The sequence below is a fragment of the Anopheles moucheti genome, chromosome 2, assembly GCF_943734755.1.
Source record: "Anopheles moucheti chromosome 2, idAnoMoucSN_F20_07, whole genome shotgun sequence".
NCBI classification, from domain to species: Eukaryota; Metazoa; Arthropoda; class Insecta; order Diptera; family Culicidae; genus Anopheles; species Anopheles moucheti.
In genome coordinates this window covers 97,019,107-97,042,426 of record NC_069140.1, presented here as the reverse complement: position 1 = coordinate 97,042,426, position 23,320 = coordinate 97,019,107, and the positions used below count along the sequence as shown (strand labels likewise).

The following is a 23,320-nucleotide window of genomic DNA, read 5'->3' as shown; positions in this document are numbered from 1 at the left end:
AATAAGCTGAGGTCAACTCAATCAACCACTGCAAATTCTTGCGTGTTTGTGTGCATGCCAATCTGGTCAAATGCAAATCTGGTACAAGCATGCAAATCGGGTCGAATTGCCCGTAAAGTACCGATAATTTAGCAGTTAATTTAATCTCTTTCTTCTCGGTACATTGCAGTCGGCATACAAAACGTAAGAAGTTTCGTGCAGGTAGTCCCCAAGATATACGATACTTCTTATGCTCGATTTCGAAGATACACATATTTTTAATAGCCAGCTGAGTAAGTTTGTAGCTAAATTTGATGCAACAAATTCGTTTAAATTTGTGATAACATTTTTTAACGTAACTGGGGAGCCTACTTACGAATGAGTCTATAGCTAGCATAAGCTTTGCATAACCCGTATTCTACACAAAATATTTTTTTTAGTTTTCTAACAGATCACGAAGCTTAGTGGGAGGTTCTTTCACGAGCTAACGAGACAGACGCATATTTAAGGCGTCGTATCACGCTGAAAGCAGCAGTTGGTTCGAAACCATAGCAAAGAAATGACGAAGCGACAAGTAGTGTTCCTGTTACTGCTGTTGACGGTGCTAGAGCTGTACAAGCTGGCTCAGGCTAGCGACACTAGCCTTGATCGCAGTGAGAAAAAGTACTTCTTCAGCGATACAATCAAGGTTAATGTGACGGAACGAAGGCGAACTAACAGAGGAGCTTAACAAATATTCTCTTTCCGTTCCCAGCTCAATTGGTACAAGGCTGTAGAGTTTTGCCGATCGCGTGGAATGTATTTGCTGTCGATAAGGAACGCCGCAGAACGGGAAGCTGTCGTTAAGTATCTGGAGAGCACAGGTTATCCTAAAACGCACGATAAATTTATGCTGTGGATGTCTGCAAACGATGTTGGTGAGGAGGGCGAATTCCACTGGGCATCGACCGGGGAGCGTGTAAACTATTTGAACTGGAGCAATATGGAACCGAACAACTTTGAACCCGAGGAGAACTGCGTCGTCCTGGAGTACTGGGCGCAGGGTGGTTCAAACTGTAACTACACGTTCAACGATCGATACTGTACCCTTGATCGTCTTTTCCTCTGTGAAACACTGTTGGCTTGAGGCTGTAATAAGCGAACACCCCAGTCAGACTGCGCGCTGTTAATTTACCCATTTGAGCAGTTTGCTTTGTCAGGCTGTATCATTTACTCGTGTGTTGTGGAGACGATGTGATGGCGTCGCAGAATGCATCAAATAAAACAGTGTTTTTATGCTATTCATGCTTTTAAATTGGTTTTAAATCCTTTCAAATCATTTACTCAACCCGCGATGTATGTTCAGTGAAAGATTTTTTATTAATATAAGTGAATAATGTTCCCTGATCGAAAGGGTGTAAATCAAGGACTACTAGTTTTCCCTTAATTTACCCTTAAATAATCCTATCAAACAAATAATCCTATCCTATAATACTATCAAACCCGTGAGAGCGATCGCTAGAGTAAGGAAGATCGATAAACGGAAAGCATCCTTCATCTCGCTCAAACTTTCCGTCGACTGGTATGAAATTCTATACAAACCAGCTGTTTTCAGATTTCCGATACCAGGAGAGCATGTTTTTCAGGAGGTGACACCTGTAGGCGTGGAATAAATTTGCCCATCGCTTTTGCTTTGCATACTATCAAACCCGTGAGAGCGATCGCTAGTGTAAACTAGTTCGAAAAGTTGTGTTTGACGTTAAAGGTTGAGCGTAGTTTAAGTAGTTGATGTTCCGCCTCTAGTGGTACTATAAGCCACCTATTCTTTAGTAGAAAACAGCACAATTTCGAACCGCTAAGCATCCAAGACCGTAAAGTTGCATTATCGAACAAGGTTAATTCTTTATTCATTGATCCATAACTCGTACTCATTGCAACACCAGATCGAAGATCTCACAATTACCAACACATGTTGCACCCTCATACCTACAGTGTTTCACAGATGAATTGATAATCGCGCGTACAGGGAGTATCGTTGAATTTGTAGTGATGTTTTGAACCTCCCTTCTTCCAGTAAGCCAAGACGACGCAGTCTTCTCCGGATTTATAGTCGTTCGGTTCCTTGTCGCTCCAGTTCGAATAGTTTACACGCTCCCCGGTCGATGCCCAGTGGAATTCGCCCTCCTCACCTAGATCGTTTGCAGACATCCACAGCATAAATTTATCGTGCGTTTTAGGATAACCCGTACTCTCAAGAAAGTTGATCACAGCTTCCCGTTCTGCGGTGTTCCTTATCGACATCAGAAACATTCCACGTGATCGACAGAATTCTGTTGCCTTGTACCAATTGAGCTGGGAACAGAAAGAGAATATTTGTTAAGCTCCTCTGCTAGTTCGCCTTCGTTCCGTCACATTAACCTTGATTGTATCGCTGAATAAGTACTTTTTCTCACTGCGATCAAGGCTAGTGTCGCTAGCCTGAGCCAGCTTGTACAGCTCTAGCACCGTCAACAGCAGTAACAGGAACACTACTTGTCGCTTCGTCATTTCTTTGCTATGGTTTCGAACCAACTGCTGCTTTCAGCGTGATACGACGCCTTATATACGTGTCTGCAAGGAAACGGTCGAATACGGGGTGCAACATGGATGGATTGGAGCATATTCATCTACATGGTTACCGCACGAAATATCGTCCAGTCGCTCACTTTCGCTGTTCAGGTTGGCTGCAATTTGTCACATTGAATTTGCAATATTTCACTATGGATATCCCAAACGGAAATCCCAAATTTCAAAAGACGCAGACAGCACAATTTGGTTAATATAGCGTTAATTACAATTTATCTGGAATACCGCTGATGGAGGAAATGAATCGTTCATGGAATGAATACCATAGAATGTGCTTACATGTTAAGAAAAATTACAGTCATGTTTTGAAACAATTATCCACCAAGTATAAATAATGCATGCACTGCAAAAAGCCCTAGCCGTCAAACAATCAACATCAAACAGTAATATTTATTGCAAAGAGAATATTAGTGGCGTAGTTGTGTAAAAATTGTAGTTATTCAAAAAATTTGCAGCACGTGGAATCGCCGCTTATGACCACTGTGCCGTCAACATTTGTGCATTGGGCATTCCTTGTTTTTCCAAACAAATCGGCAGCTGTCAAACTCCAAACCGAAAAAGGAGGACAAACAGTTTTTCTGCTGGCTTCAAATAAAAAAACTTGCATTCTCGTTTCTCGATGACCCTCTAGTGACCTGCCGAAAGCACAATTTTAAATGCTGGACGAAACACTAGAGTAGAGAAAACAAGTTGCTCACTGCAGATAAGAAAGCTCAAAGTGTAATAATACATTTTCCGGGCGTGTTCAGTGATAAGCTGTATAAGATGGTGCCATAGCGAGGAGCAAGGTCTAGGACATGAACGGTACTGCAGCTGCAGAGCAAACACGGGAAGATTCCGGAACGGCCATGGAAGCCGTTGAAACGGTAACGCTTATAAGCGACGATTCGGATGTGGAAATGACGGACATTTCCGTAAAGCGTCCGAGCAAGTCCGAATCCGACGAAGGACGGCGAACCAGCAGACGGAAAAAGGTAAAAGTAGGATACGGTGATAATGGAGCGAAAACGAACACCACCGCCCGACCCGGCAGTGCCTGCGAGGGTGGCGATCCTTCCGGTACCGGCGATCGTAAGGGCGATGGAACAAAGCCGGATCCACCCACTCCGAAATCGAAAAAGCGAGAAACGGATGAAAAATTGGCCACCGGACCAGACCCTAACCCGTACCAGGAACTGATGACGGGATTGGAAGGGGCCGCCTTTCAGTCAAGACTTCCGGTGGATAAAATGACCGCATCGGAAGCCGTCTGCTTCCCACAGATCATCAAACACGGATTGGTAACGCAGCGCATGTTCCTGAACGTACGCAACCGCATCCTGCAGATGTGGATCGAGGAACCGAAGGTGCAGCTGACGTTTGAGAACGCGCTGAAAAAGATGGAATCACCGTTCGATAGTGATCCGTCGCTATTGCGGATGGTGCACGCGTTTCTCGAGCGTCACGGTTTCATCAATTTCGGCATCTTCGAACGCTTAAAACCGCTGCCGGTGAAGAAGCACGCCAAGGTGATCGTAATCGGGGCCGGAATTTCGGGCCTGGCCGCCGCACGACAGTTGCAGCAGTTCGGGTTCGATGTAATCGTGCTGGAGGCGCGCGATCGAGTCGGTGGTCGCATTGCGACCTTCCGCAAGAATGCTTACACGGCGGATCTCGGTGCGATGGTGGTGACCGGGATCTGGGGCAACCCGCTGACGATTTTGAGCAAACAAACCGGCATGGAGATGTGTCCGATCAAGAGCACCTGTCCGCTGTACGGTGCCGGCGGAAAGCCCGTCCCGAAGCACAAGGACGACATGGTGGAGCGGGAGTTTAACCGGCTGCTCGAAGCCACGAGCTACCTATCCCATCAGCTAGATTTCAACTACGCTGGCAATCATCCGGTTTCGCTCGGACAGGCGCTCGAGTGGATCATCAAGCTGCAGGAGAAGCACGTGAAGGAGAAACAGGTCCAGCATCTGGCCGGGATCATCGGATGGCAGCAGAAGCTGCTAGCGAATCAGCACCAGCTGGAGGAAACCCTAGCGAGGATAAAGGAATTGAAGAAGAAAATGCAACAATTGATCGACACAAAGCCACCAAAACCACCACCAACGACCAAAGAGGGCGGCGGTGGAACTGGAGGAGCGTCACACGATGCCTCAGGAGGTAAGTTCCGTCTTGTTCAACTAAAATTTCTTTTAAATTACATGTTTGGGCGATTAGTAAGCAAAATAAATAGCATTGCATAAAGTAAACTGATCTCTCTCTCTTTTGGCAAACTTACCTTAGGTGACCCGACAGGAAGTGGGAAGTATTACGAGCACGAGTTCCAGCTGCGGGTGACGGCACGCGAAGAGCAACTGGCCTGGAAGGAGGTGGAACGGTTACAAACGTACCAGACCGAGCTGGAGACGAAGGTGCGCGAGCTGGAACACGAGCAAGTGTCCGAGGTGTACCTTTCCTCCAAGGATCGGCAGATCCTGGACTGGCACTTTGCGAACCTGGAGTTTGCGAACGCGACTCCGCTCAGTAACCTTTCGCTGAAGCACTGGGACCAGGATGATGATTTCGAGTTCATCGGTAGCCACACGACCGTCAAGAACGGTTACTCCTGTGTACCGATGGCGTTAACCGACAACTTGGACGTGCGAGTTAACACAGCCGTCACCTGCATCCGGTATCGGCCCGGCGGCGTTGAAGTGACAGCGGATCTCAAATCAAACAACTCTACCGTCTGCTATCGGGCAGATCTGGTCCTCTGTACGCTCACCCTCGGCATACTGAAGCTTGCCATCGCCGAAGAGTCGAAGCAGCTCAACACGGTTCGTTTCGATCCGCCGCTGCCGGAGTGGAAGCAGTCCGCAATCCAGCGGCTGGGCTTCGGCAACCTCAACAAGGTCGTGCTCTGCTTCGACCGAATCTTCTGGGATACGAACACGAACCTGTTCGGGCATGTCGGCAGCACAACGGCCAGCCGTGGCGAGCTGTTCCTCTTCTGGAACATCTCCCAGTCGCCGGTGCTGCTTGCTCTAGTCGCGGGTCAATCGGCCGCCATCATGGAGAACGTATCGGATGACGTGATCGTGGGCCGTTGCATCGCCGTCCTGAAGGGCATCTTCGGCAATTCGGCCGTCCCGCAACCGAAGGAAACGGTCGTCACGCGGTGGCGGGCTGATCCGTGGGCCCGCGGTTCCTACAGCTTCGTGTCGGTCGGTTCGTCTGGCAGTGACTACGATCTGCTTGCTGCACCGGTCACACCGAAGGCACCGGAGGGAGAGACCCAGACGAAACCGGCACCACCCGTTCCGCAGCAACATCCACAGCAGCGCCATGACAAAAACGGTGAAAAGAATGAGAATGAGAACGAGGGAGATGACGACAGCAGTCCGATCGACATTCCGCGGCTTTTCTTTGCCGGTGAGCATACGATTCGTAACTATCCGGCCACGGTGCACGGTGCACTGCTGAGCGGACTGCGGGAAGCGGGCCGAATTGCCGACTACTATCTCGGATTTCCCAACTGCTACCCGGAGGCGCCCAAGGACGAAGCGAAAAAGTGATCCTCATCGTTTGCAGTAGGACTCTCTTGCCGCACAAAACGCACATAGCTACACACGCAGGAAGCAGAGCGAAAAAAGATCTTTCAAAGGGGCGAGGTCTGTTTACCCTCTAGGAGAGAGGGATTAGTTGAATGGGGTTAGTCACCACCTCCATTTTGGTAGGGGACTGGGGAGTTGATCGACCATTTTATTTTCTCAATGCACCGTAAACACACTCACATCTTACACATTACACACTGAAACGCGTCACCACGCAAAGACACACTCATACGGTTCGTGTCCAACTCCCTGCTCCACTGTGGACTCCTTCTCCCGACAGGATGACAACGATGAAGTCGTTGAATGGTTGTAGAAATTGACGCACCGGCAAATAATAATGTAGCAAATATTGGTAAATGATAGACACCACCTCCGATAAGTGTTTTATCGTACATTGCGTGTTTCCGCGTGTTTAATTGTGTGCCCGCATTCTTCAGTGCACTCCGGAGTACAACGGTATTACTATGTTCATTATTTCCGTCTGCCATGTTTAATAATGTAGATAAATAAAAAAACATCAAAAAGTCCCCGATTTGCAATTGCAATTGTAAGAGAATAGCGCAAATTATGCAAATCTGTACAAACAATGTTGCATTCGAAAGATTAATAAACAATAATTTCGGTCATTTGACTTCTGCGGAATCGTCTGAAACGCTGAACGTCTAACTATGCCCACTTATTCGAACACTACTGTCATGTATGACATCCGCGAGATATGAGTCGTTGACAATGAGCGACAATTAGAAACGGACTCTAGGAGGCCGTGCTTTTCACTTTGGTATTACGCGTATCGAAGTACCCTTCGGTATTGTAAGTTGCCTGAAATAAAGTAGTTGGCTTAAGAGAAAACACAACAACTACACTGGCGTTTCAACGATTAAATTGAGGATTAATGCGACGCAGACAAAAGCTCCTCGACTCGCTGTGGAGTCGCGCAATAAACAACATACGCCATGTGCTATTATAATTATATCGCTTTTTTTTCATCTTTATTATTTACGTACTTATTCGTCGCCATTCTTTTACTTCCCCTTCATTACATCTCCCCGTTCACTGCCCTTGTGTCTTCGAGTTTCGACAGTTTTGAGGCTGCATTTGCACCTCCTTGTGTTTGCGGTTCCAATATAATACATATTAAAGTCAAGCGTTCCAAATGCCAATATGATGGCTCTCGTCTCCATGTGTTTTAGCAGAGAAAGAGAGCCGTTTCCGAGTGCCGTATCAAATTCGAAATCTCGTCTGCGTAATGTGGTCTGCCCTCTGCATGTATTAATATTTCCTATTTCCACTATTCCTTCTAGTTCACTTTCTTTACTTCTTTTATTCACCCATGCCAAAGGTGACCGATCACTGTTTTTCTTCCCTCCCCCACTAGAGCTTGCTTTCCATTTCTCGCATCATCATCACCAACGTTCGTCGAGCGGCTGATCGTGCTTTTGGGTGAAACCTGCGGCGGCTATTAATTTATTGCATTTCAACAGTCCACTGCCATTGCTCTTTTCGATACTACCGATCTGGACAGAGAAATAGATTCCGTCCATTTCATGTCAAGCGTGTTACATTCCAACTGCTGCTGCTGATAGCTTTCCACACGATGCTATGCTCATTACATTCTTTCTGCATTTTGTTTTTGTTTTGTACTTTGCATTCCCAATGGCCATAGCAAACAATGTCCGCATTTCGACTTCAGTTGTCCGTACCTACTCCGCACTGCGACGAGATGCGTAGAGTGCAGTGCTCAATGCAAAATGCCAGCGTACCCCGGGTTCATCTGTTCTTGCAGTAGTAATATTAGTAGTGGTAGCATTAAACGTACTGTTAGGGTCAATATAGATTCTTATAAAAGCTAGCCTATTCCGATCGATGGTGCGTTAGTAGAAGACAAATAGATGTTCCGATCTGATGAAGTGTTTCGATCAACTAGCCTCCACCAATCGTCTCTCAACGACGCCAACACACTAATGGATTCAACATGATTCCTGCCACTACACTAGATTGATGCACTGTCTACAGACTAACACGCGGAAGGTGAGAAAAATTTGGCCTTGAGGACTTTGCATCCAACGGGGAACAAGGAAAAATGAAGCCCTACTGCTGCAGCAGAGTGCTCAACACGCACTCAACCATCTATTCGTCACACCGTCACATTAGCTGTCTTCAAGTTACACATCTTCGTTCGGGATCACTCAAGCAAACGCGTACATCTATTATGCAATCATACAGGCATCCTGACACACCCCGTCCGTCTCCACCACCGCACCCCTATTGCTCATCATAACTGGTACCATCCAATTCGGACTCCTAACGATCACTCGCTTGCTCGTACAGCGCGCGCATCTTTAACCATCGCATAATGCTACTGATATTCCATTCGCACCAAGAAGGTGTCTCTTTCTGGTGCATTAACCTTATGTTTATAATTATTGATTCGCTTGGCTTTAAACTAGACGCCAGTCTGCGTTCTTCAGTATTTGTTTAGGCATTGTCGATAAAATTAGCATCGGATTAATGGTTAATAAATACAGTACTGTTGATTATATGAATGTACAGAGAACATGTGTGGGTGAAGTGAATGTTGTAATTTGTGAGATTGTTTTGTTTGTTTTCGCCTCGAAGGAACAGATGATTAGCAACACCGGATTCCACCAAACAGTTCGATAAAGCTTCACGCTTTGCGGGGAGCCCTTCTTCTCCACCCTTTTAGATCAGATATTCACAGCGGAGCGTACTTCGCCTCGCATTCTTTTGCCGGCAGCAGACACTCAAAGCACACGGCTGGTGGACGATTTGCGAGTAATAATAAATAATATCCATAATCAACAGAAGTGAAATTAAACAATTAAGCCTTTCCTTTCTTGTAGCTAGGTACAGATAACGAGATAATTTTTTGTCCCTTTTTTGCTTCGTCTATCAGACTGGTCGCACAACAACAAAACATAGTAAAAAAATTGAACATTAGTAAACAACAGTTCCAACCTGCTTCCTTCTTGCACTTCCGTTTCCCTACAGCGCACTCTACTCTGCTGCCTGTGGCAAGGTCCTAAGCTGAGCGCTTTTCGAGCTAATGCCCTTTCTAGTCTATGGGAAAGAGGTCCCAACCGAGTTCCATCCATTACGAGCGACCTGTCAGCATGTAGCAGAAGATGGCCATGACCGGCACAATGCAGGCGGCTATCTGGAGTGCGAACCACTGCCGCGATTGGCTCATATCGCTGGTCAACTGCTTCAATTGCTGATTTAGCCGAACGTTCTCCTCACTCAGATGGGAGTACTTTTCCTTGAAGGCAACCAGTTCCTCCTCACGTTGCACATCCGGATGATTAATCATGGCCAGCTCGTAATCGATTGCGGTCGTCCCGGACAGGACCGCCCCATTACCGGTCGCATCGTCCACGGCAGCGCACGACATTAGGTGTGAACTTCCCCCATTACTGCTACTACTCTCACACGGTTTGTCGTCCACGGTAGCATCGCTTGGTGCGGATGGATTCCTGAACACATCCAACGCAGGTGCCATGTACACGGTGGCCAAATCGATGGTTTCCGTCTTCTCATCGTCATCATCCTCCTCCAAATCGTCCAAATTGGAGCAGATGGATACATCACCACCGTCGCTCGCATCGGACACCATTGGATCGCTGCCGGATGTTGCTACTGCTAGAGGTAGAACTGGTACTGGCATACTCGGTACTGCAGGCACATCTGGAAGTGCATCGGTTTGCGTTTCTACGTCCACCATCGGTACCGTGGGTATCAGAACCGGTGAGGGCATTTCCGCCACTGGCGCATTTTCCGTCACAACCAGCAAGGTCGTAGGCATCATCATTAGCTCTTGTGGCTGGTTTTCCCCTTCTTCCTTTGCCGTCGTTTCTGTTTCCGGTGAAGACGATGATTTTTCCGTCCGCTTCTCTTTTTCCGTTTCGCTCGTCTGCATTAATTCCTGCTCTTCCTTTACCACAATCGAAACGTTTTCGGCGGACGCGTTCGCTACGGCGGCGGCTGCTGCAGCCATTGCACTGATTTTTTCGTTTTCGATGTTTTTCTGCTTGAGCAGCTCAACCTCCATGCGCTCCATCTCTAACTGACAGTGATCGTTCAGCGTGCGCAGCTCGTCTATCTCGTTTCGTAGCGTTGAAAGACTTTCGGTGAGGCTATCACAAAGCTGTTGCTTCTGATCCAGTTCATCCTGCTTGGGTCGGCTTTCGAGTTCCGCCTTAAATGCCAGCAGCTGTGCAAATAAATAAGAAACGAAAGCTCAAAAACCAATTGTCCACACAATAAAAAAATCCTATTCCGATTACTTACCTCCGTCTCCAGCTCCTCAAATTTGGCTTTCTGGATAATTTGTTCCGATTGCTTCTGCGCTATCGTACGTTCCACTTGTCGCAACAGTGTCGAACAGTCGTTCTTGATCGATCGAATATTACGCTTCAGCACGTTCTGATTTATCTGATCGCCTCCTTGGCCGTACGGTGGAGCTGCCGCCGAAGCCATGGTAGCGCTGCCACCTTCTGGCTCCTGCAGCTCCTGATCAACACCCCCTACGCGCGTTTTTACCACCTGACCCATCTGCGTTGCAGCATCGTCGCTACCATCTCCGCCGCCGCTGCGGTTCGTGTCCGTCGTGGTACTGTTTACATCGTTCTGATTGCCATCGCACTCAACCTGTAACGTTGGTGGTCCATTTTCGTCTCCTTGCGCATCACTTGCATCACCAACGAGGTCGTCCGTTTTGGGCCCACCCGCGGGTATCGCTGCTACAGTTGTCGTACCCGTCAACACAATTGGTTCCGTTGCATCGTTATCCAGATCATCCGTTTCTGTAATGTGGAAAAGGTGGACAAGTGTGTAAGAAATCGTTGCTTTGTTTCAACAGTTCCATCATGCAAGTACCATTTTCCGACTTCAGATCTGCTCCGAACAACAGGGTGAAATTTTTCTCAAACGTATTGATGCGCCGTTGAAGCTTCGTCAGCCCTTCCGTGTATTCACTATTGGTAATCTCATTTTCCTATCACACAAAAGCACACATTTAGAATTGTTTGTAAAAATACAACGTAAAGCATAACTTCCGTTACTTACAGTATCATTACAAATGGCCTTAATTATGTCCTCAGATCCTTCCAGTTTTTTAATATCTGAATTCTTTAGCCAGTTCGACATGGCTGAGCTGTGTATCTGTTGATGCTGTTGTTGTTGCTGCTGTTCGTCGTCTGACGAACCAATCTGCAAAAAAGAAGAGGACAACGCCCTTTGTAAGAATAGCCGAGGTTTTAATCATTCCAAAAGAACACTTACCGCATAAACATCAACAAAATGGTCTAGTTTGTGCGTGAGGCTGGTAATTTCGGACTCCTTCGCTTTGAGTTGCTCCTCACTGGAAGCTACCTTCTCATCGTACTGACTCTTCAGTGTATCCATGCATATGGTCATTTCCTTTTGTAAAACGGGAACCGTTAGTAAAAGCTCTTTCCTCGAGGTTCCCTAACTTCATTCCCTGCAACCGTTGCTTACCTGCACTTGTTGCTTCGTTTTGTTGAGCTGCTCCCGCAACAACGAACACTCGTCCTCACTGGTACAGAGCGCTTTCTCGAGCGAAATCTGCTTGTGCACCGCTTCGTGCCGCTCCTGGTGCAGTTTGTACATAGCCTCTTTGGCCGCATTCTGGTACTCCTCCTTTTCATCCACCAGTTTCAAAAGTTCCTCACGCAACTTATCCTCGGTGATGTTCTTCTGGCAGTACTGTAGCTTCTTTTCCAGCATATCGATTCGGCTCAGTAATCGATCCTCGTCGATCAACGCCTGCCAGCCGAGGAAGGAATTTTGTCTACAAACGTACCGAGATAAAAAAACACATCCAGTTTACATGATATTCCTTGTGTACTCTTTTTATGCTAGAGACAGGAAACTTACTTCGTCGATTCGACCATCTTCTGGAGACTGATCAACTTTGTTTCGAGTATCTGTTCACGTTGGTTTGCCTCCTGGATGTACTGATTTAATCTGTACAGATCGACCGGCGGTATGATGGCGCTTTGACCCCCGATCCCCACCTTCTGGCTTGCCTTTGTTTCCCGTCCGTCCGGTAGGAAGAGCTTGAGCGTAGCCGTAATGCAACCGTGCGTTTCGCGCCGCGTATTCTCCATAACGTCCACGCCAAACTGCACGATGTCACCCGAGCTGATCTCGTACGGTTCCGATTCGGAGCACGTTTGGCTAAGCCGAAAATTGTTGATAAACGTGCCATTGCTGCTGCCCGTATCCTAAAACGAAAGGTTTTAAAAACAATCATTAAATTGCTTGCCTTAGGGCCTTCGTCAGCGGTAACCGGCTCATACCTTGATGAAGAAACGGCCATCTTTGTACCACAGCACGGCATGATTCCGGGACAACACCTTACAGTCGAAGATAGCATTGTTTTCCGAAACCCGAATCCTCGCAACTGACCGTCCTACCTTAGCTTGGGCTCCCGGCTCAAGGTAAAGTGTTCGATTCTGCAAGGAAGTAACATATTAATATCACCCTAAAATTTCTACAAACGTTGCCTTTCTACTTACATTGAAAGGATGCGAGTTTGGTCGACATATGAGCAGTGCCCGGGCAACCTGTGGCTGGCCATTGTTGTTAATGCTGTTGTTATTGTTTATATTGTTGCTAACACTCAATGTCCCGCACGGACCGCTCACGCTGATGCTGTTGTTGTTGATGAGAGTGTTTGTGTTGTTGTTGTTGTTATTGTTGGCGGCGTTGTTGTTGTTGAAGTTGCTGGGCTGCTGCTGCTGCTGTTGTTGCTGTTGCACCTGTGCTGCAACGTCTCGGTTTAGTGTCGTTGTGGTCGTCGTCACGTTGTTAACCAAAGGAGTTTGCATTCTTACTCCTGGCGCTTTCAGGAATGGTAAATACTCATCTCTGTTATTTATAAAAACCATGACCTGTATGCAGAAGAAAGCAAAGCAAAGAGAAAAGAACGCTACATTAACAAACGATCGTAATAAGCCGCACCCCTTTTTCATGCCACCACGCAGATGTTTGGCAATAAAGAGGATAAATTGTAACATAAATTAAGAGCAACGAACAGGTTCGCCAAGGTTGCAACACACACAAACCCTACGCCCCGGTCCATTCGGACACACCCGGCAGCTCATCCAGCTCCTCTTCCTTGAGTGGGTTCATCAACATTTAAACCACGTTTCGCGAGTTCTAGGGCTAACACTCCTCTTCTATATAAGATTTAAAGAAGTAGCGAAACCACATGGGCTAGAAAAACACGGAGGCACTCCATTTCTGACGCGGTACGAACACACGATGGAACTTGCCCTTAACCCAGTGAGCTTTTGAGTCATAACGATGCCTAAATGCGCAACGAAATCATTAAAACGGCACCACAACTCATTACGGAAAGTGAGTTGCATATATTAGAAGGTGAATTTGTAGCAAAACTGTCGTAAGAACTAAGTCTTCACTTGTCCAACATGTTACCAGAGTTTAGAATATTAAAACAAACACGTCGTTCCGAAAACGGGAAACCCTAGAGCATGAAATTTGAACAAACTTACGCACTACATGGTGGCATTGTCAAGGTAATGTAGATAAGGCAAAGACGCATCAGGTACACGCACTGATGCACTCGGCACACGTAAGACCATCCCGATACTAACGGAACACAGGTAAGTTCCAACTCGCTAGCTCTACAACCCGTGTGTCTTCCCTATCGTAGTCTGGGCGAAGAATTAACACATGGATGGGTCCTAGTCCCATCGAGTGCTTCTGGAACATGATATGAAACATACCGATGACCCGCACCTCAACTTTTGGACCGAAGTTCTGAATATGTGAAACTTCTTGGCACAACCGTCTGCATAAGAACCCGACAAGACCGTTTGTTTGGAAAGACCTACAAGGCACACAAAATGCAGCTTTAAGTTGATTGCTTTTTGATTAGTATTTTCCATACACACACACCAGAAATATGGAGAAGATCCACACCACTAGGTGAACACGGTAAAGACAACCGAAGAGATGCGGTGCAGCAGATTATCCCCGAAACAGAGCGCCGCTTAAGCGTTTCCGCATGGATTCTGCTTTACTTTACAGATGCCGCCGCCGGCCGATCGATGATGCCGGTAGATTTGTGTTTGAAGCCACAATCGGCGCAATGGTACCGTTTTGAATTCACTTACGGACTTATGGGTGTGGATAGTAATAATAACGATAATATAAGCATCTGAATACAACGACAACGACTTCTTTACGGTGTCATCTTCTTCGAGTTATCATTCAGTGCTTCCGCGACCGCACGTTTCTTCACCAGACCCAAGTTCCGCTTGAGAGCGCACTACCCGCTGCTATCGAGAACGCGTAGAACGCACCGAAAGACCTGAAGTGCCACAAAAAAGGCAGTATAAAGTTAATAAACGGTAACAACCCATACTGGGCCGAAAGGCGAGGTCCAGAGACGAATAACAATGTTGTTTTTTTTGTCTTCCTCACATTATCGACGGTACCATAACTTGCAAGTTCATTCGCCACGACCTACCGGTAACACCGGTGATCAACCGGCTAATGATCCAGCCATAGAGCATCGCGTTGCCTTCCTTCTTCGGCTCCGGAGAGCGGCACCAGCTGCCGTCAATTTGGGGAACGAATGGATGGCAGGAAGCAGTACAGCGTCCCACTTTTGCGTTGAGACAATCGGCACAAAACTCCGCAATAACAAACAGCACGCTAATAATTGTGAAGACTACTAGGTACCCGGTTTAGAGCGCCGGACAGATTAACTTGAGAAGTGCTCAGCTTGGGCCTGGCCGCTTATCACAGACAACATAGAGACCACAGTAATTAGCGTGTTATGCCACACCCAATTATTAAACGCGTACTCTTCCACGCTGTCTTACAGAATGGTTCGCAGCACAGAAAGCATCGCTTAGGCGGCGTCTATCGGTGGCAAATTTGTGTACAAAGATTTTATGAAGTAATTCACTGATCTAACTCGATACAAACAATGGTGGCAGCAACCGTTTTGCCGCACTAAAGACGCGGTGGTGCTTACTCACCTGCTACTGAGCCACCGAGACACACAGTGAGGTTTCAAGCCAGAAACATATTAATAATAAAACCAACCACAGATGTACCACATTCTGCATACTGCAGTGTCATAATTTAATGGCGGTTCAGCAAATGAAGAACCAAAAAATGGCCCGACATGCGTTGGCAAAGGAAGGTTAACGTACGCGTACGGTTCTCGTTCGTTCGTTCGTTCGTTCGTCTCGGGTGCTTTTTTTTATTCTCCACCACCGTCAGCCAATGGACTTCTTGAACCGTGTCGACACAGTCAGCTGGGAGTGTTTTGAAAAACGCATTAGTTTTTAACATAGTCAACACAGCGAAGCAGAAGAACACAAATATCTATGCTAACGGAAGGAAAAAGGAAACGCTACGGATAAACACAAAGCTTTCACACGTTGCTTTCCGATGGTTTGAGCTTTGAGGGATTTTTCATCGGTCCCCTTGTCGTCGGCACAAATCAATACTTCCCTTATCCGGCCCAGAATGGATGCGAAAGGAACTCCGCTTTTGGAGTATTAGCAATGAAAGACTGAAATGGTCTGCAAACAGCATAAACGCACAATCCGGCAATCAAGTCAATACAGGATACCGTAAAGATGGGAAACACATATGAGGAGCTCACAACAACAAAAAAACAGAGCTGTAATTCGATACTCTGACACAGCGGGCATCATGTGTGGCAACAAATTGACTGAGACGTTGACGTTCCTAATTTAATGCGTCACACATCCACAAATTGCACTACCACTGGATTACGAATTATTTAAGGACATTTAATATATGTACATTGCGTGGCTCATAACTCCATTTAACAGGGTGCCCCGGTGGTTGTGCCGGAATGAGGAAGTGGCATGATGCTGACAGACCGACCCGCCGCCGACCCGGTGGTGGCGCATGCAGCAACGGCGACCCATCGTTTCCCAGGTGCTAGGGTTCGCGCGCGGCTGCCGTTTGCCTATTATTAGCCATCATACACACGATGCGCGCGATGCGAAAGCCGTAATCGTAAAATTTTTTTGATTGATAAATCCGCACCACACACACACCCACGGTGGTGTTTCTTTCCGTTGTATGCAAAGCGTCCGATGGGGGAATGGGGAATGGGGAGTTGGGAGACGATGGCCAACCGACATCGTACAACTCGGTTACCCGGTTATGGCAGTGCGGACCATACGAAAGTGCTGGGGCAGGAACGTCTGAGGAGGAATGACTGACAGACACAGGACCGGACGGGGGCTGGATATGGCCATGAACAGCTGAGTGGCCGTAACGTCGTGCGTTGGAATGCCGTTACTAGTGCGGTTTTGTTGGCTATGGCTTGGTGATTTGATGATGATTTTACACAGCACAGCTCGTGCCGAGAGTAAAAACTCTCATGGAACATGGTTCGGCTAGGGCACGGCTTGATTGCGTTAAAATCGAACGGCCCACAGCGTCGTTCGGAAAACGATGCATAATGTTCTATCCCCGGTGGATATTTTAGGAAAAAACATCAACCATTAAACTACATAACAGATGGCGGCGTATGATTGCAGCAGACGCAAGTGAAGGATGAAAGACTCTAATGAAAGATCTCTAATCTTATAATAAGGTTTAAGTAGAGATGCAACAATAAATATATTTATACAATCGATTCTGAAAATACGGCATTGCCGTCATAATGGAATTTAAATAAATAATAACAATCGATTCTATCGAATTCCAAGCTATATTAACAGTAATTGCAGGATGGTCATGTCTAAGCCAATTTCCAATGATGTTGTTCAATAGCTCGAATTTCGGATCGCGAAACCACGTCTGAGCCCAATGAGTGCTTGTCGAAGAGTCCTCTTTATTAATCCTTTTTATGATTTTTCGTTTGTCACTAATACTATTAGCTGCTATAATTCATGCCATAATTCCCAATTGGCAAATCCTAAACATCCCGACCACCATAAAATCTTACTTTTATCTACTTCTATAAGTTCATTGATTAATATTCATGCAAGTTCAATTATCTTCTGTTCTGCTTATTTCACTAGTTCATGCAATTATCTTAAATTTTCTGCATCTTAACTGTTGCTCTCGATTTCTTTTTTGCCTGCTTCAATTGGTACAATACATATTTTTGTTGCAGGTCTTTTTACATGATCTGATTGAGCCGTTCGTAATGATACTACTCGCACTACATTATCCTTTCCGGGATGTACATCTGTAATTCTAGCTAACGGCCATTTTGATGGCGCCACGTTATCTTCCCGGACTATTACCATCATTCCTGGTTTAAGCTCTGTAGCAATCCCATTCCACTTTGTCCTCGCATTCAGTTGTTGCAAATACTCCTTATGCCATCGGTTCCAGAAATGTTGAGCGCGTTGTTGCGTGGCTCGCCAATGATTCAACCGATTTTCTGGGACGTCCTTCATGTCGAGGTTTGGTAGCTGCTGCATGTTTGATCCAGTTAAGAAGTGCCCTGGGGTTAGCGCTTCTAGGTCCGCAGGATCGTCGGACATCGGCGTGATCGGTCGCGAATTCAAACATCCCTCTATTTCAGTCAGCAAAGTCGTCATGTCCTCGTACGTCAGCGATGTGTCTCCAAGTACACGTTTAAGATGAAGCTTCATTGAACGTACCGCTGCTTCCCACAGTCCACCGAAATGCGGAGCACGAGGAGGAATAAATCGCCAGGTGATACGACTCGAGCTGCTCCACTCTTGTACCGAATTCTGAAATTGAGACGACTGTAATAGTTTATAAAGGGCGTTTAACTCGTTTGCGGCACCCTTAAAGTTGGTTCCGTTGTCCGACTGCATCTCCGACACTAGTCCTCTCCTCGCGACAAATCTCCTTAAAGCCGCTAAGAATGCTTCTGTGCTGAGGTTTGAAACCAACTCTAGATGTACCGCCTTGGTGACGAAACATACAAAAACTGCGATGAAGGCCTTAATTGGTGCTGCCTTCCGATGACTTCCTTTGATGAAGACAGGCCCACAATAGTCCACACCAGATATTGAAAAAGGTCGAGCCTTCATGACCCTTTCTGCTGGTAATTGTGCCATTGGTTGAACAACACTCGATGGCTTGGCCTTGAAGCATATCACACACTCACGGCACACCTTCCTAATAGTCGTTCTCGCGCCAAGCACCCAAAAACGTTGACGAAGTGCGATGGCTGTTAACTGCGGTGCTGCATGCAGTAACTTTCGATGATAGTGTTGCACTAACAGTTCTGATAGCTGATGCGTCTTCGGGATAACTATCGGATGTTTCGTCCAGTCGCTCAATGATGAATTATCCAGCCTCCCCTTCACTCGTACTAAACCATGGTCGTCCAGATAAGTGGCAAGCGTTGATAATGGTGACTTTCCAGGTACTCGATCACCCTTTCGCAACTGCCTTATCTCTTCCGAAAATACTTCCACTTGAGCCAACCGACTTATGCGAATTTCAGCATTTAATATCTCCTCCGTTGACAGACTCGTAGAAAGCTGCTTTCGTTTCGATTTCATCGCCGTCCCAAATCTCATACAATATGCTACAACTCGACATAGAGTAGTGTACGACGATATTCGCTTGAACAAATGTTCACTAAACATATTCTTCTTTTCTGATGACTCAGTTGATGCACTGGCTGCAGCTCGCTCCTCTTCAATCGCTATTGTCACTATCTCCGGTGATGCTCCTGTCTCAGGTGGGTCCGGCCAATTTTCTTCATTTAGTGCCAACCATTCTGGCCCCGACCACCACAGCGAGTTCTTGCAGAAATCATCTGGATCACAACCTCGTGACACGAGGTCAGCTGGATTCTGCAACCCAGGCACATGTCGCCAAACGCAATGCTTTGTCAGGGTCTGGATCTTAGCTACTCTATTGGCCACAAACGTCTTCCAGGTATGCGGGGACCCATTTATCCAGTGCCAAGTGGTCATCGAATCCGTCCAGATGAAACATGGTGCTTCTTGCAGCTGTGCATTACGAATGAACTGATACAACCGACTCGCCAAAAGTGCTCCGCACAACTCCAACCTCGCGATCACCAGTTTTTTCGATAACGGTGCCACCTTCGACTTTGATATGATCAAACTGATATTGAATCCTTTCGTAACTGAGCCGCTTCGAATGTAGACACACGCACCGTAGCCTCGCTCGGAAGCATCACAAAAAATGTGATATTGCCAATTGGTGCCCAACTTCGGGTACCGTGGAACGACAATGCCATCCAACAGGTTCAACTTGCCGGAGAATACACTGTACTCTGATTGGATCTTCTCTGGTAGTTCTGCATCCCACGACCACGTTCTTCCATTAGGCTCCTTCAGTGTCCGTAGGGTTTGCATCAGTAGTTTCCCTTTCATCTTGATCGGATCTAAAAATCCAAGAGGATCATACATCTTGGCCAGGTTGCTCAGCACGTTCCGTTTCGTAATCGGCTTGGATGTATCTATAACCGGTACCCGAATGCTGAAGACATCGAGATTTGGCTTCCACACCAGTCCTAACGTGCCAACACCTGCTCCTTCAATATTCACTTCTTCGCTCACAGCTAGGTCTTCTTTCGGAACATCTTTCAAGGCATTTGCCGCATTCGAAGCCCATTTTCGAATTCTGAAGCCAGCGCTACCAAGCATCTCAACCAGCTGACTCCGAATCTGTTGAACTTCTTCTTCTGTATCAGCACCACTAAGAAGATCGTCGACGTAAAAGTCGTTGTACCAACACATAGCCTTCGGATGGCTTTCTTCGTGATCTTCGAATATTTTCCGCAATGTTCGAATGGCCAAATAAGGAGCGCAGGCCGTTCCGTACGTTATGGTGTTCAATTGGAAAGTTGAGACGTTTTCCGACCCTTCTTTGCGCCAGAGGATGCATTGTAGATTTCTGTCTGTCGGTGACACTAGAACCTGCCTGTACATTTTTTCCACATCGGCAACAACCCCTATTCTTCTCATCCTAAAACGAAGAAGAATTGATACAATATCATCTTGTAGCTGCGGACCGTTAAGAAGGATGTCATTCAATGATGTTCCCGTGCTGGTCTTATGCGAGGCATCAAATACCACGCGGCACTTTGTAGTTGTGCTCGCTTGTTTCAACACCGCATGATGAGGTAGATAATAACGACTTCCCTCCATATGCTCCTTCTCAGCGGATGAAACTTCGGTCATGTGACCCAGTCGAAGGTATTCTTCCATGAACTCGCTATATTGCTCCTTGAGTCTGTTGTCTCGTGCCAAACGCCTTTCTATTGATGCAAATCGTTTTACGGCACCTTGCATGGAATCACCTAGCCTTTCCTCGTACTGAGGTATCTTGGGGAGTTCGACTACATAACGTCCAGTTTTCTCTCGTGTGGTCGTGTGTAGATACCACTGTTCCATAGCTTCCTCTTCGCTGGACTGAACTCTTTCCTCCGGTATGTTTTCGAGCATTACTAGTTGTTCCATGGCTGCATTTAGTTTTTCTTCCGATAATACGCAATTAGCTAGTGTAACCGAAGACTCGATGGAACCCTTACATACTTCACGTCCACTAATTATCCAGCCAAGTTTCGTTTCTAAAAGCATGGGTAGATGTGGTGCCAATCTTAGTTGTCCTTGTTGTAACAACTCTCCGAATATTTCTGCACCAATCAGTAGGTCTATCTTCTCTGGCTGGTTGAACCCTGGATCTGCTAGTGGCAAGTCTTCTGGAATTTTCCACCATTTGATATCGATGTATTGTGCTGGGAATCTCGCCGTAACCTTCGGAAGCACCAAACACTCCAAACACGCTGCATACGATGAGTTACGAGATTTAACGTCTACCGACACCAAGGTTTCCACGTTGAACACTGCCGCTCCAACACCAGAAAGTGGTCTCTGCACCCGCCTTTTCTTCAGCCTTAACTGTTGCGCCACTGCTTCCGAGATGAAGTTACACTGCGAACCTTGGTCGAGCAGTGCTCTTACAGGAACTTCTACTCCCCAGGAGTTACTAATTAGTACTTGCACTGTAGACAGCCACACCATACTTTTCTTGGTATCACCTCGGGCCATGGCATTGATCATGGTGACTTGCTCCTTGCCCCTTGTCAATCGACCTTCTTGATGGATACCGTGGCTATTACTGTTCAGCTGTGATTCCGATGGTTTTCTGCACATTAAAACGTGATGTCGTCCCTTGCAAATCTTGCATCTTTCTCTGCTTCTGCAAAACCGAGCACGATGGTTTCCCTTTAAACAGTTGAAGCACAAGGTGTCCGATGCTATAACTCGCTGTCGCTCATCTAGAGACATTTCCTCGAACTTCGAACAACTTGCCAAGGGGTGATTTTCGCTACATAGTGAACACCTAGCCATATTTTCTCCTCGAGCTTCTGCCGTACATGCCATTGCGACCGCTTGTGAACCTCTCGGCTGACTGATACGCCCAAGTGCCTTTCCAGATAGTTTACCTGGAAGACTAGAAGACACATTATTAGAAGTTGCACTTTTCGTATTACTTGCGGATTTCGTGGTGATAACTCTGATACTATGACTCGAAACGTTGTTGAACATCTTCGTCTGCTTCTCGAGGAATTCTATCATCATCTTGTACTTGTCTTCCGTCGCATCGGCTGACGCCCTCTCCCACTCCAGCAACTGCTGCTTATCCAGCTTCAGCATGGTCAATGCGACCAGTGGTGTATCCCAGTGAGTGATTGGTTCCTTAAGACGTTCCATTCCTCTAACCAGACGCTTGATCTCGTTAACAACACGCGTAAGCTCTGATACGCTATCCGACGTCATCGGCTCCAGGTGCACTAACGCCTTGAAGTACTCTCGCCTGGTCACCTTGGAATTATCATAGCGATCCGTTAGGGCCTTCCATGTGCTGGCATAATTGCCGTCGATCAACTGCACATGGTCAAACTGCTGCGCTGCTTCCCCCTTCAGTGACGCTAACAAATACTGGAGCTTTAACACGTCAGACAAATCGGCGACATCATGCACCATCGATGTAAACCTGTCTTTGTAAGTGAGCCATTGCGTTATTTCACCACTGAATGTCGGTAATTCCATCTTTGGCAATCTCACTCGCGACGCTCCGTGTAAAGTTTGCGACAAGGTACTGTTCCCACCGAATCGGACACTCGTGTCCAGACGTGTAATATTCTCCTCGGCCATTTTGTTGGTCAAAAAACCCTTCACTTGATAGTACTGCTGGTAGAATAACTCACGATCAATTCTCAATTGCTCCGAATCACAATCATCATTCTCTACCAGAAGCTTATCTCGAGCCACTTCAAACGCCAACTTTGCATCTTCTAAACCTTGTAACCGTGTCTCTATTTCTACACTATGCACTAATGCATCGTACTTCGTGATGAAATTAACGAAACCTTGTATAATACTCGCTCGATCGTTGTAAGTACGCGTTAGCTGTTGCAGAATCTTTTTTTCCTTGGTCGCCATTTTATTTTTTACAATTTGCGCGCCTTCTAGCAGCGATGGTGTGATGTCGTAAAAATGACGCTATCGGCACTCACTAGCGATCTCCTTATTGAGTTACACCTTACTGAGTTACCCGTGCCGCGCGGTAAACTAACACTGATGTCCAACTGCTTAGCAACACTATTGGCACCTGCTAAAAACGAGTAGCTCACGCGAGTTACGCTACGTACACTGATTACCGACGCTATCACTCAGCACGATAGTAGTTGTAACTAGTTGAAAGTTCAACGGTCGATCTTAGTGGCGTTACCTTGGTCATTCACCCGATCGTGATCCTCCACTGTTGCACTTACGATTCCATGACGGTTCGAACCGATAAAATTACACGAACCTCACTTTGCAGACCGTGGATAGCGCACAGAATGTTCCAATACGATGCGATACGATCAACCTTTACACACCAACACACTGCCAACTTACACGAAAAACTAGCCCAAGCACGATAGCGTCGCTGGCACGCACTCAATCACACTGTCCACGTTATTGTGTGTCCCGCAGAATTTCGATTACTTATCTGTGACACACGATTCCGTATGGTAGCGAGCAATAACCGCAGTTAACACTTTCACCTAAACTGCTCAAACACGAAATACTCAGGCCAAATATTCTTGGCGCCTATAGTGTAACTCGCTCGCGAGA

General features: G+C 46.7%; 5 protein-coding genes across 5 annotated transcripts in view; 2 read left to right on the top strand and 3 right to left on the bottom strand.

The window, feature by feature from the left end:
• Positions 1 to 538: 538 nt before the first annotated feature.
• LOC128310632 (C-type lectin 37Db-like) lies at positions 539 to 1,105 on the top strand. Its single transcript, XM_053047322.1, has 2 exons — positions 539 to 667; positions 734 to 1,105. Exons 1-2 carry the CDS (start codon positions 539 to 541, stop codon positions 1,103 to 1,105), a joined length of 501 nt encoding a protein of 166 aa, XP_052903282.1.
• An 813-nt stretch (positions 1,106 to 1,918) lies between these two features.
• On the bottom strand, positions 1,919 to 2,608 carry LOC128298102 (C-type lectin 37Db-like). Its single transcript, XM_053033836.1, has 2 exons — positions 2,377 to 2,608; positions 1,919 to 2,310 (listed from the first exon to the last, which is right to left on the bottom strand). Exons 1-2 carry the CDS (start codon positions 2,503 to 2,505, stop codon positions 1,945 to 1,947), a joined length of 495 nt encoding a protein of 164 aa, XP_052889796.1. The 5' UTR covers positions 2,506 to 2,608; the 3' UTR covers positions 1,919 to 1,944.
• Positions 2,609 to 3,136: 528 nt separating this feature from the next.
• On the top strand, positions 3,137 to 6,687 carry LOC128309407 (possible lysine-specific histone demethylase 1). The gene is made up of 2 exons (XM_053045783.1): positions 3,137 to 4,731; positions 4,855 to 6,687. The coding sequence occupies exons 1-2, from the start codon at positions 3,381 to 3,383 to the stop codon at positions 6,123 to 6,125; spliced, it is 2,622 nt and encodes an 873-aa protein (XP_052901743.1). The 5' UTR covers positions 3,137 to 3,380; the 3' UTR covers positions 6,126 to 6,687.
• A 445-nt stretch (positions 6,688 to 7,132) lies between these two features.
• LOC128309826 (sarcolemmal membrane-associated protein) overlaps positions 7,133 to 23,320 on the bottom strand; it is a 28,714-nt gene continuing 12,526 nt past the window's right edge. The window contains exons 2-10 of the mRNA XM_053046304.1: positions 12,722 to 13,096; positions 12,503 to 12,658; positions 12,078 to 12,427; positions 11,679 to 11,991; positions 11,463 to 11,600; positions 11,247 to 11,390; positions 11,058 to 11,175; positions 10,470 to 10,984; positions 7,133 to 10,392 (exon numbers count right to left, since the gene is read on the bottom strand). Coding sequence (XP_052902264.1) covers positions 9,277 to 10,392; positions 10,470 to 10,984; positions 11,058 to 11,175; positions 11,247 to 11,390; positions 11,463 to 11,600; positions 11,679 to 11,991; positions 12,078 to 12,427; positions 12,503 to 12,658; positions 12,722 to 13,093 — 3,222 coding nt within the window. The 5' untranslated portion in view covers positions 13,094 to 13,096 and the 3' untranslated portion in view covers positions 7,133 to 9,276. The remainder of the gene's footprint in view (positions 10,393 to 10,469; positions 10,985 to 11,057; positions 11,176 to 11,246; positions 11,391 to 11,462; positions 11,601 to 11,678; positions 11,992 to 12,077; positions 12,428 to 12,502; positions 12,659 to 12,721; positions 13,097 to 23,320) is intronic.
• Positions 13,272 to 22,642, bottom strand: LOC128300513 (uncharacterized). The gene is made up of 2 exons (XM_053036601.1): positions 17,480 to 22,642; positions 13,272 to 13,322 (listed from the first exon to the last, which is right to left on the bottom strand). Exons 1-2 carry the CDS (start codon positions 22,640 to 22,642, stop codon positions 13,272 to 13,274), a joined length of 5,214 nt encoding a protein of 1,737 aa, XP_052892561.1.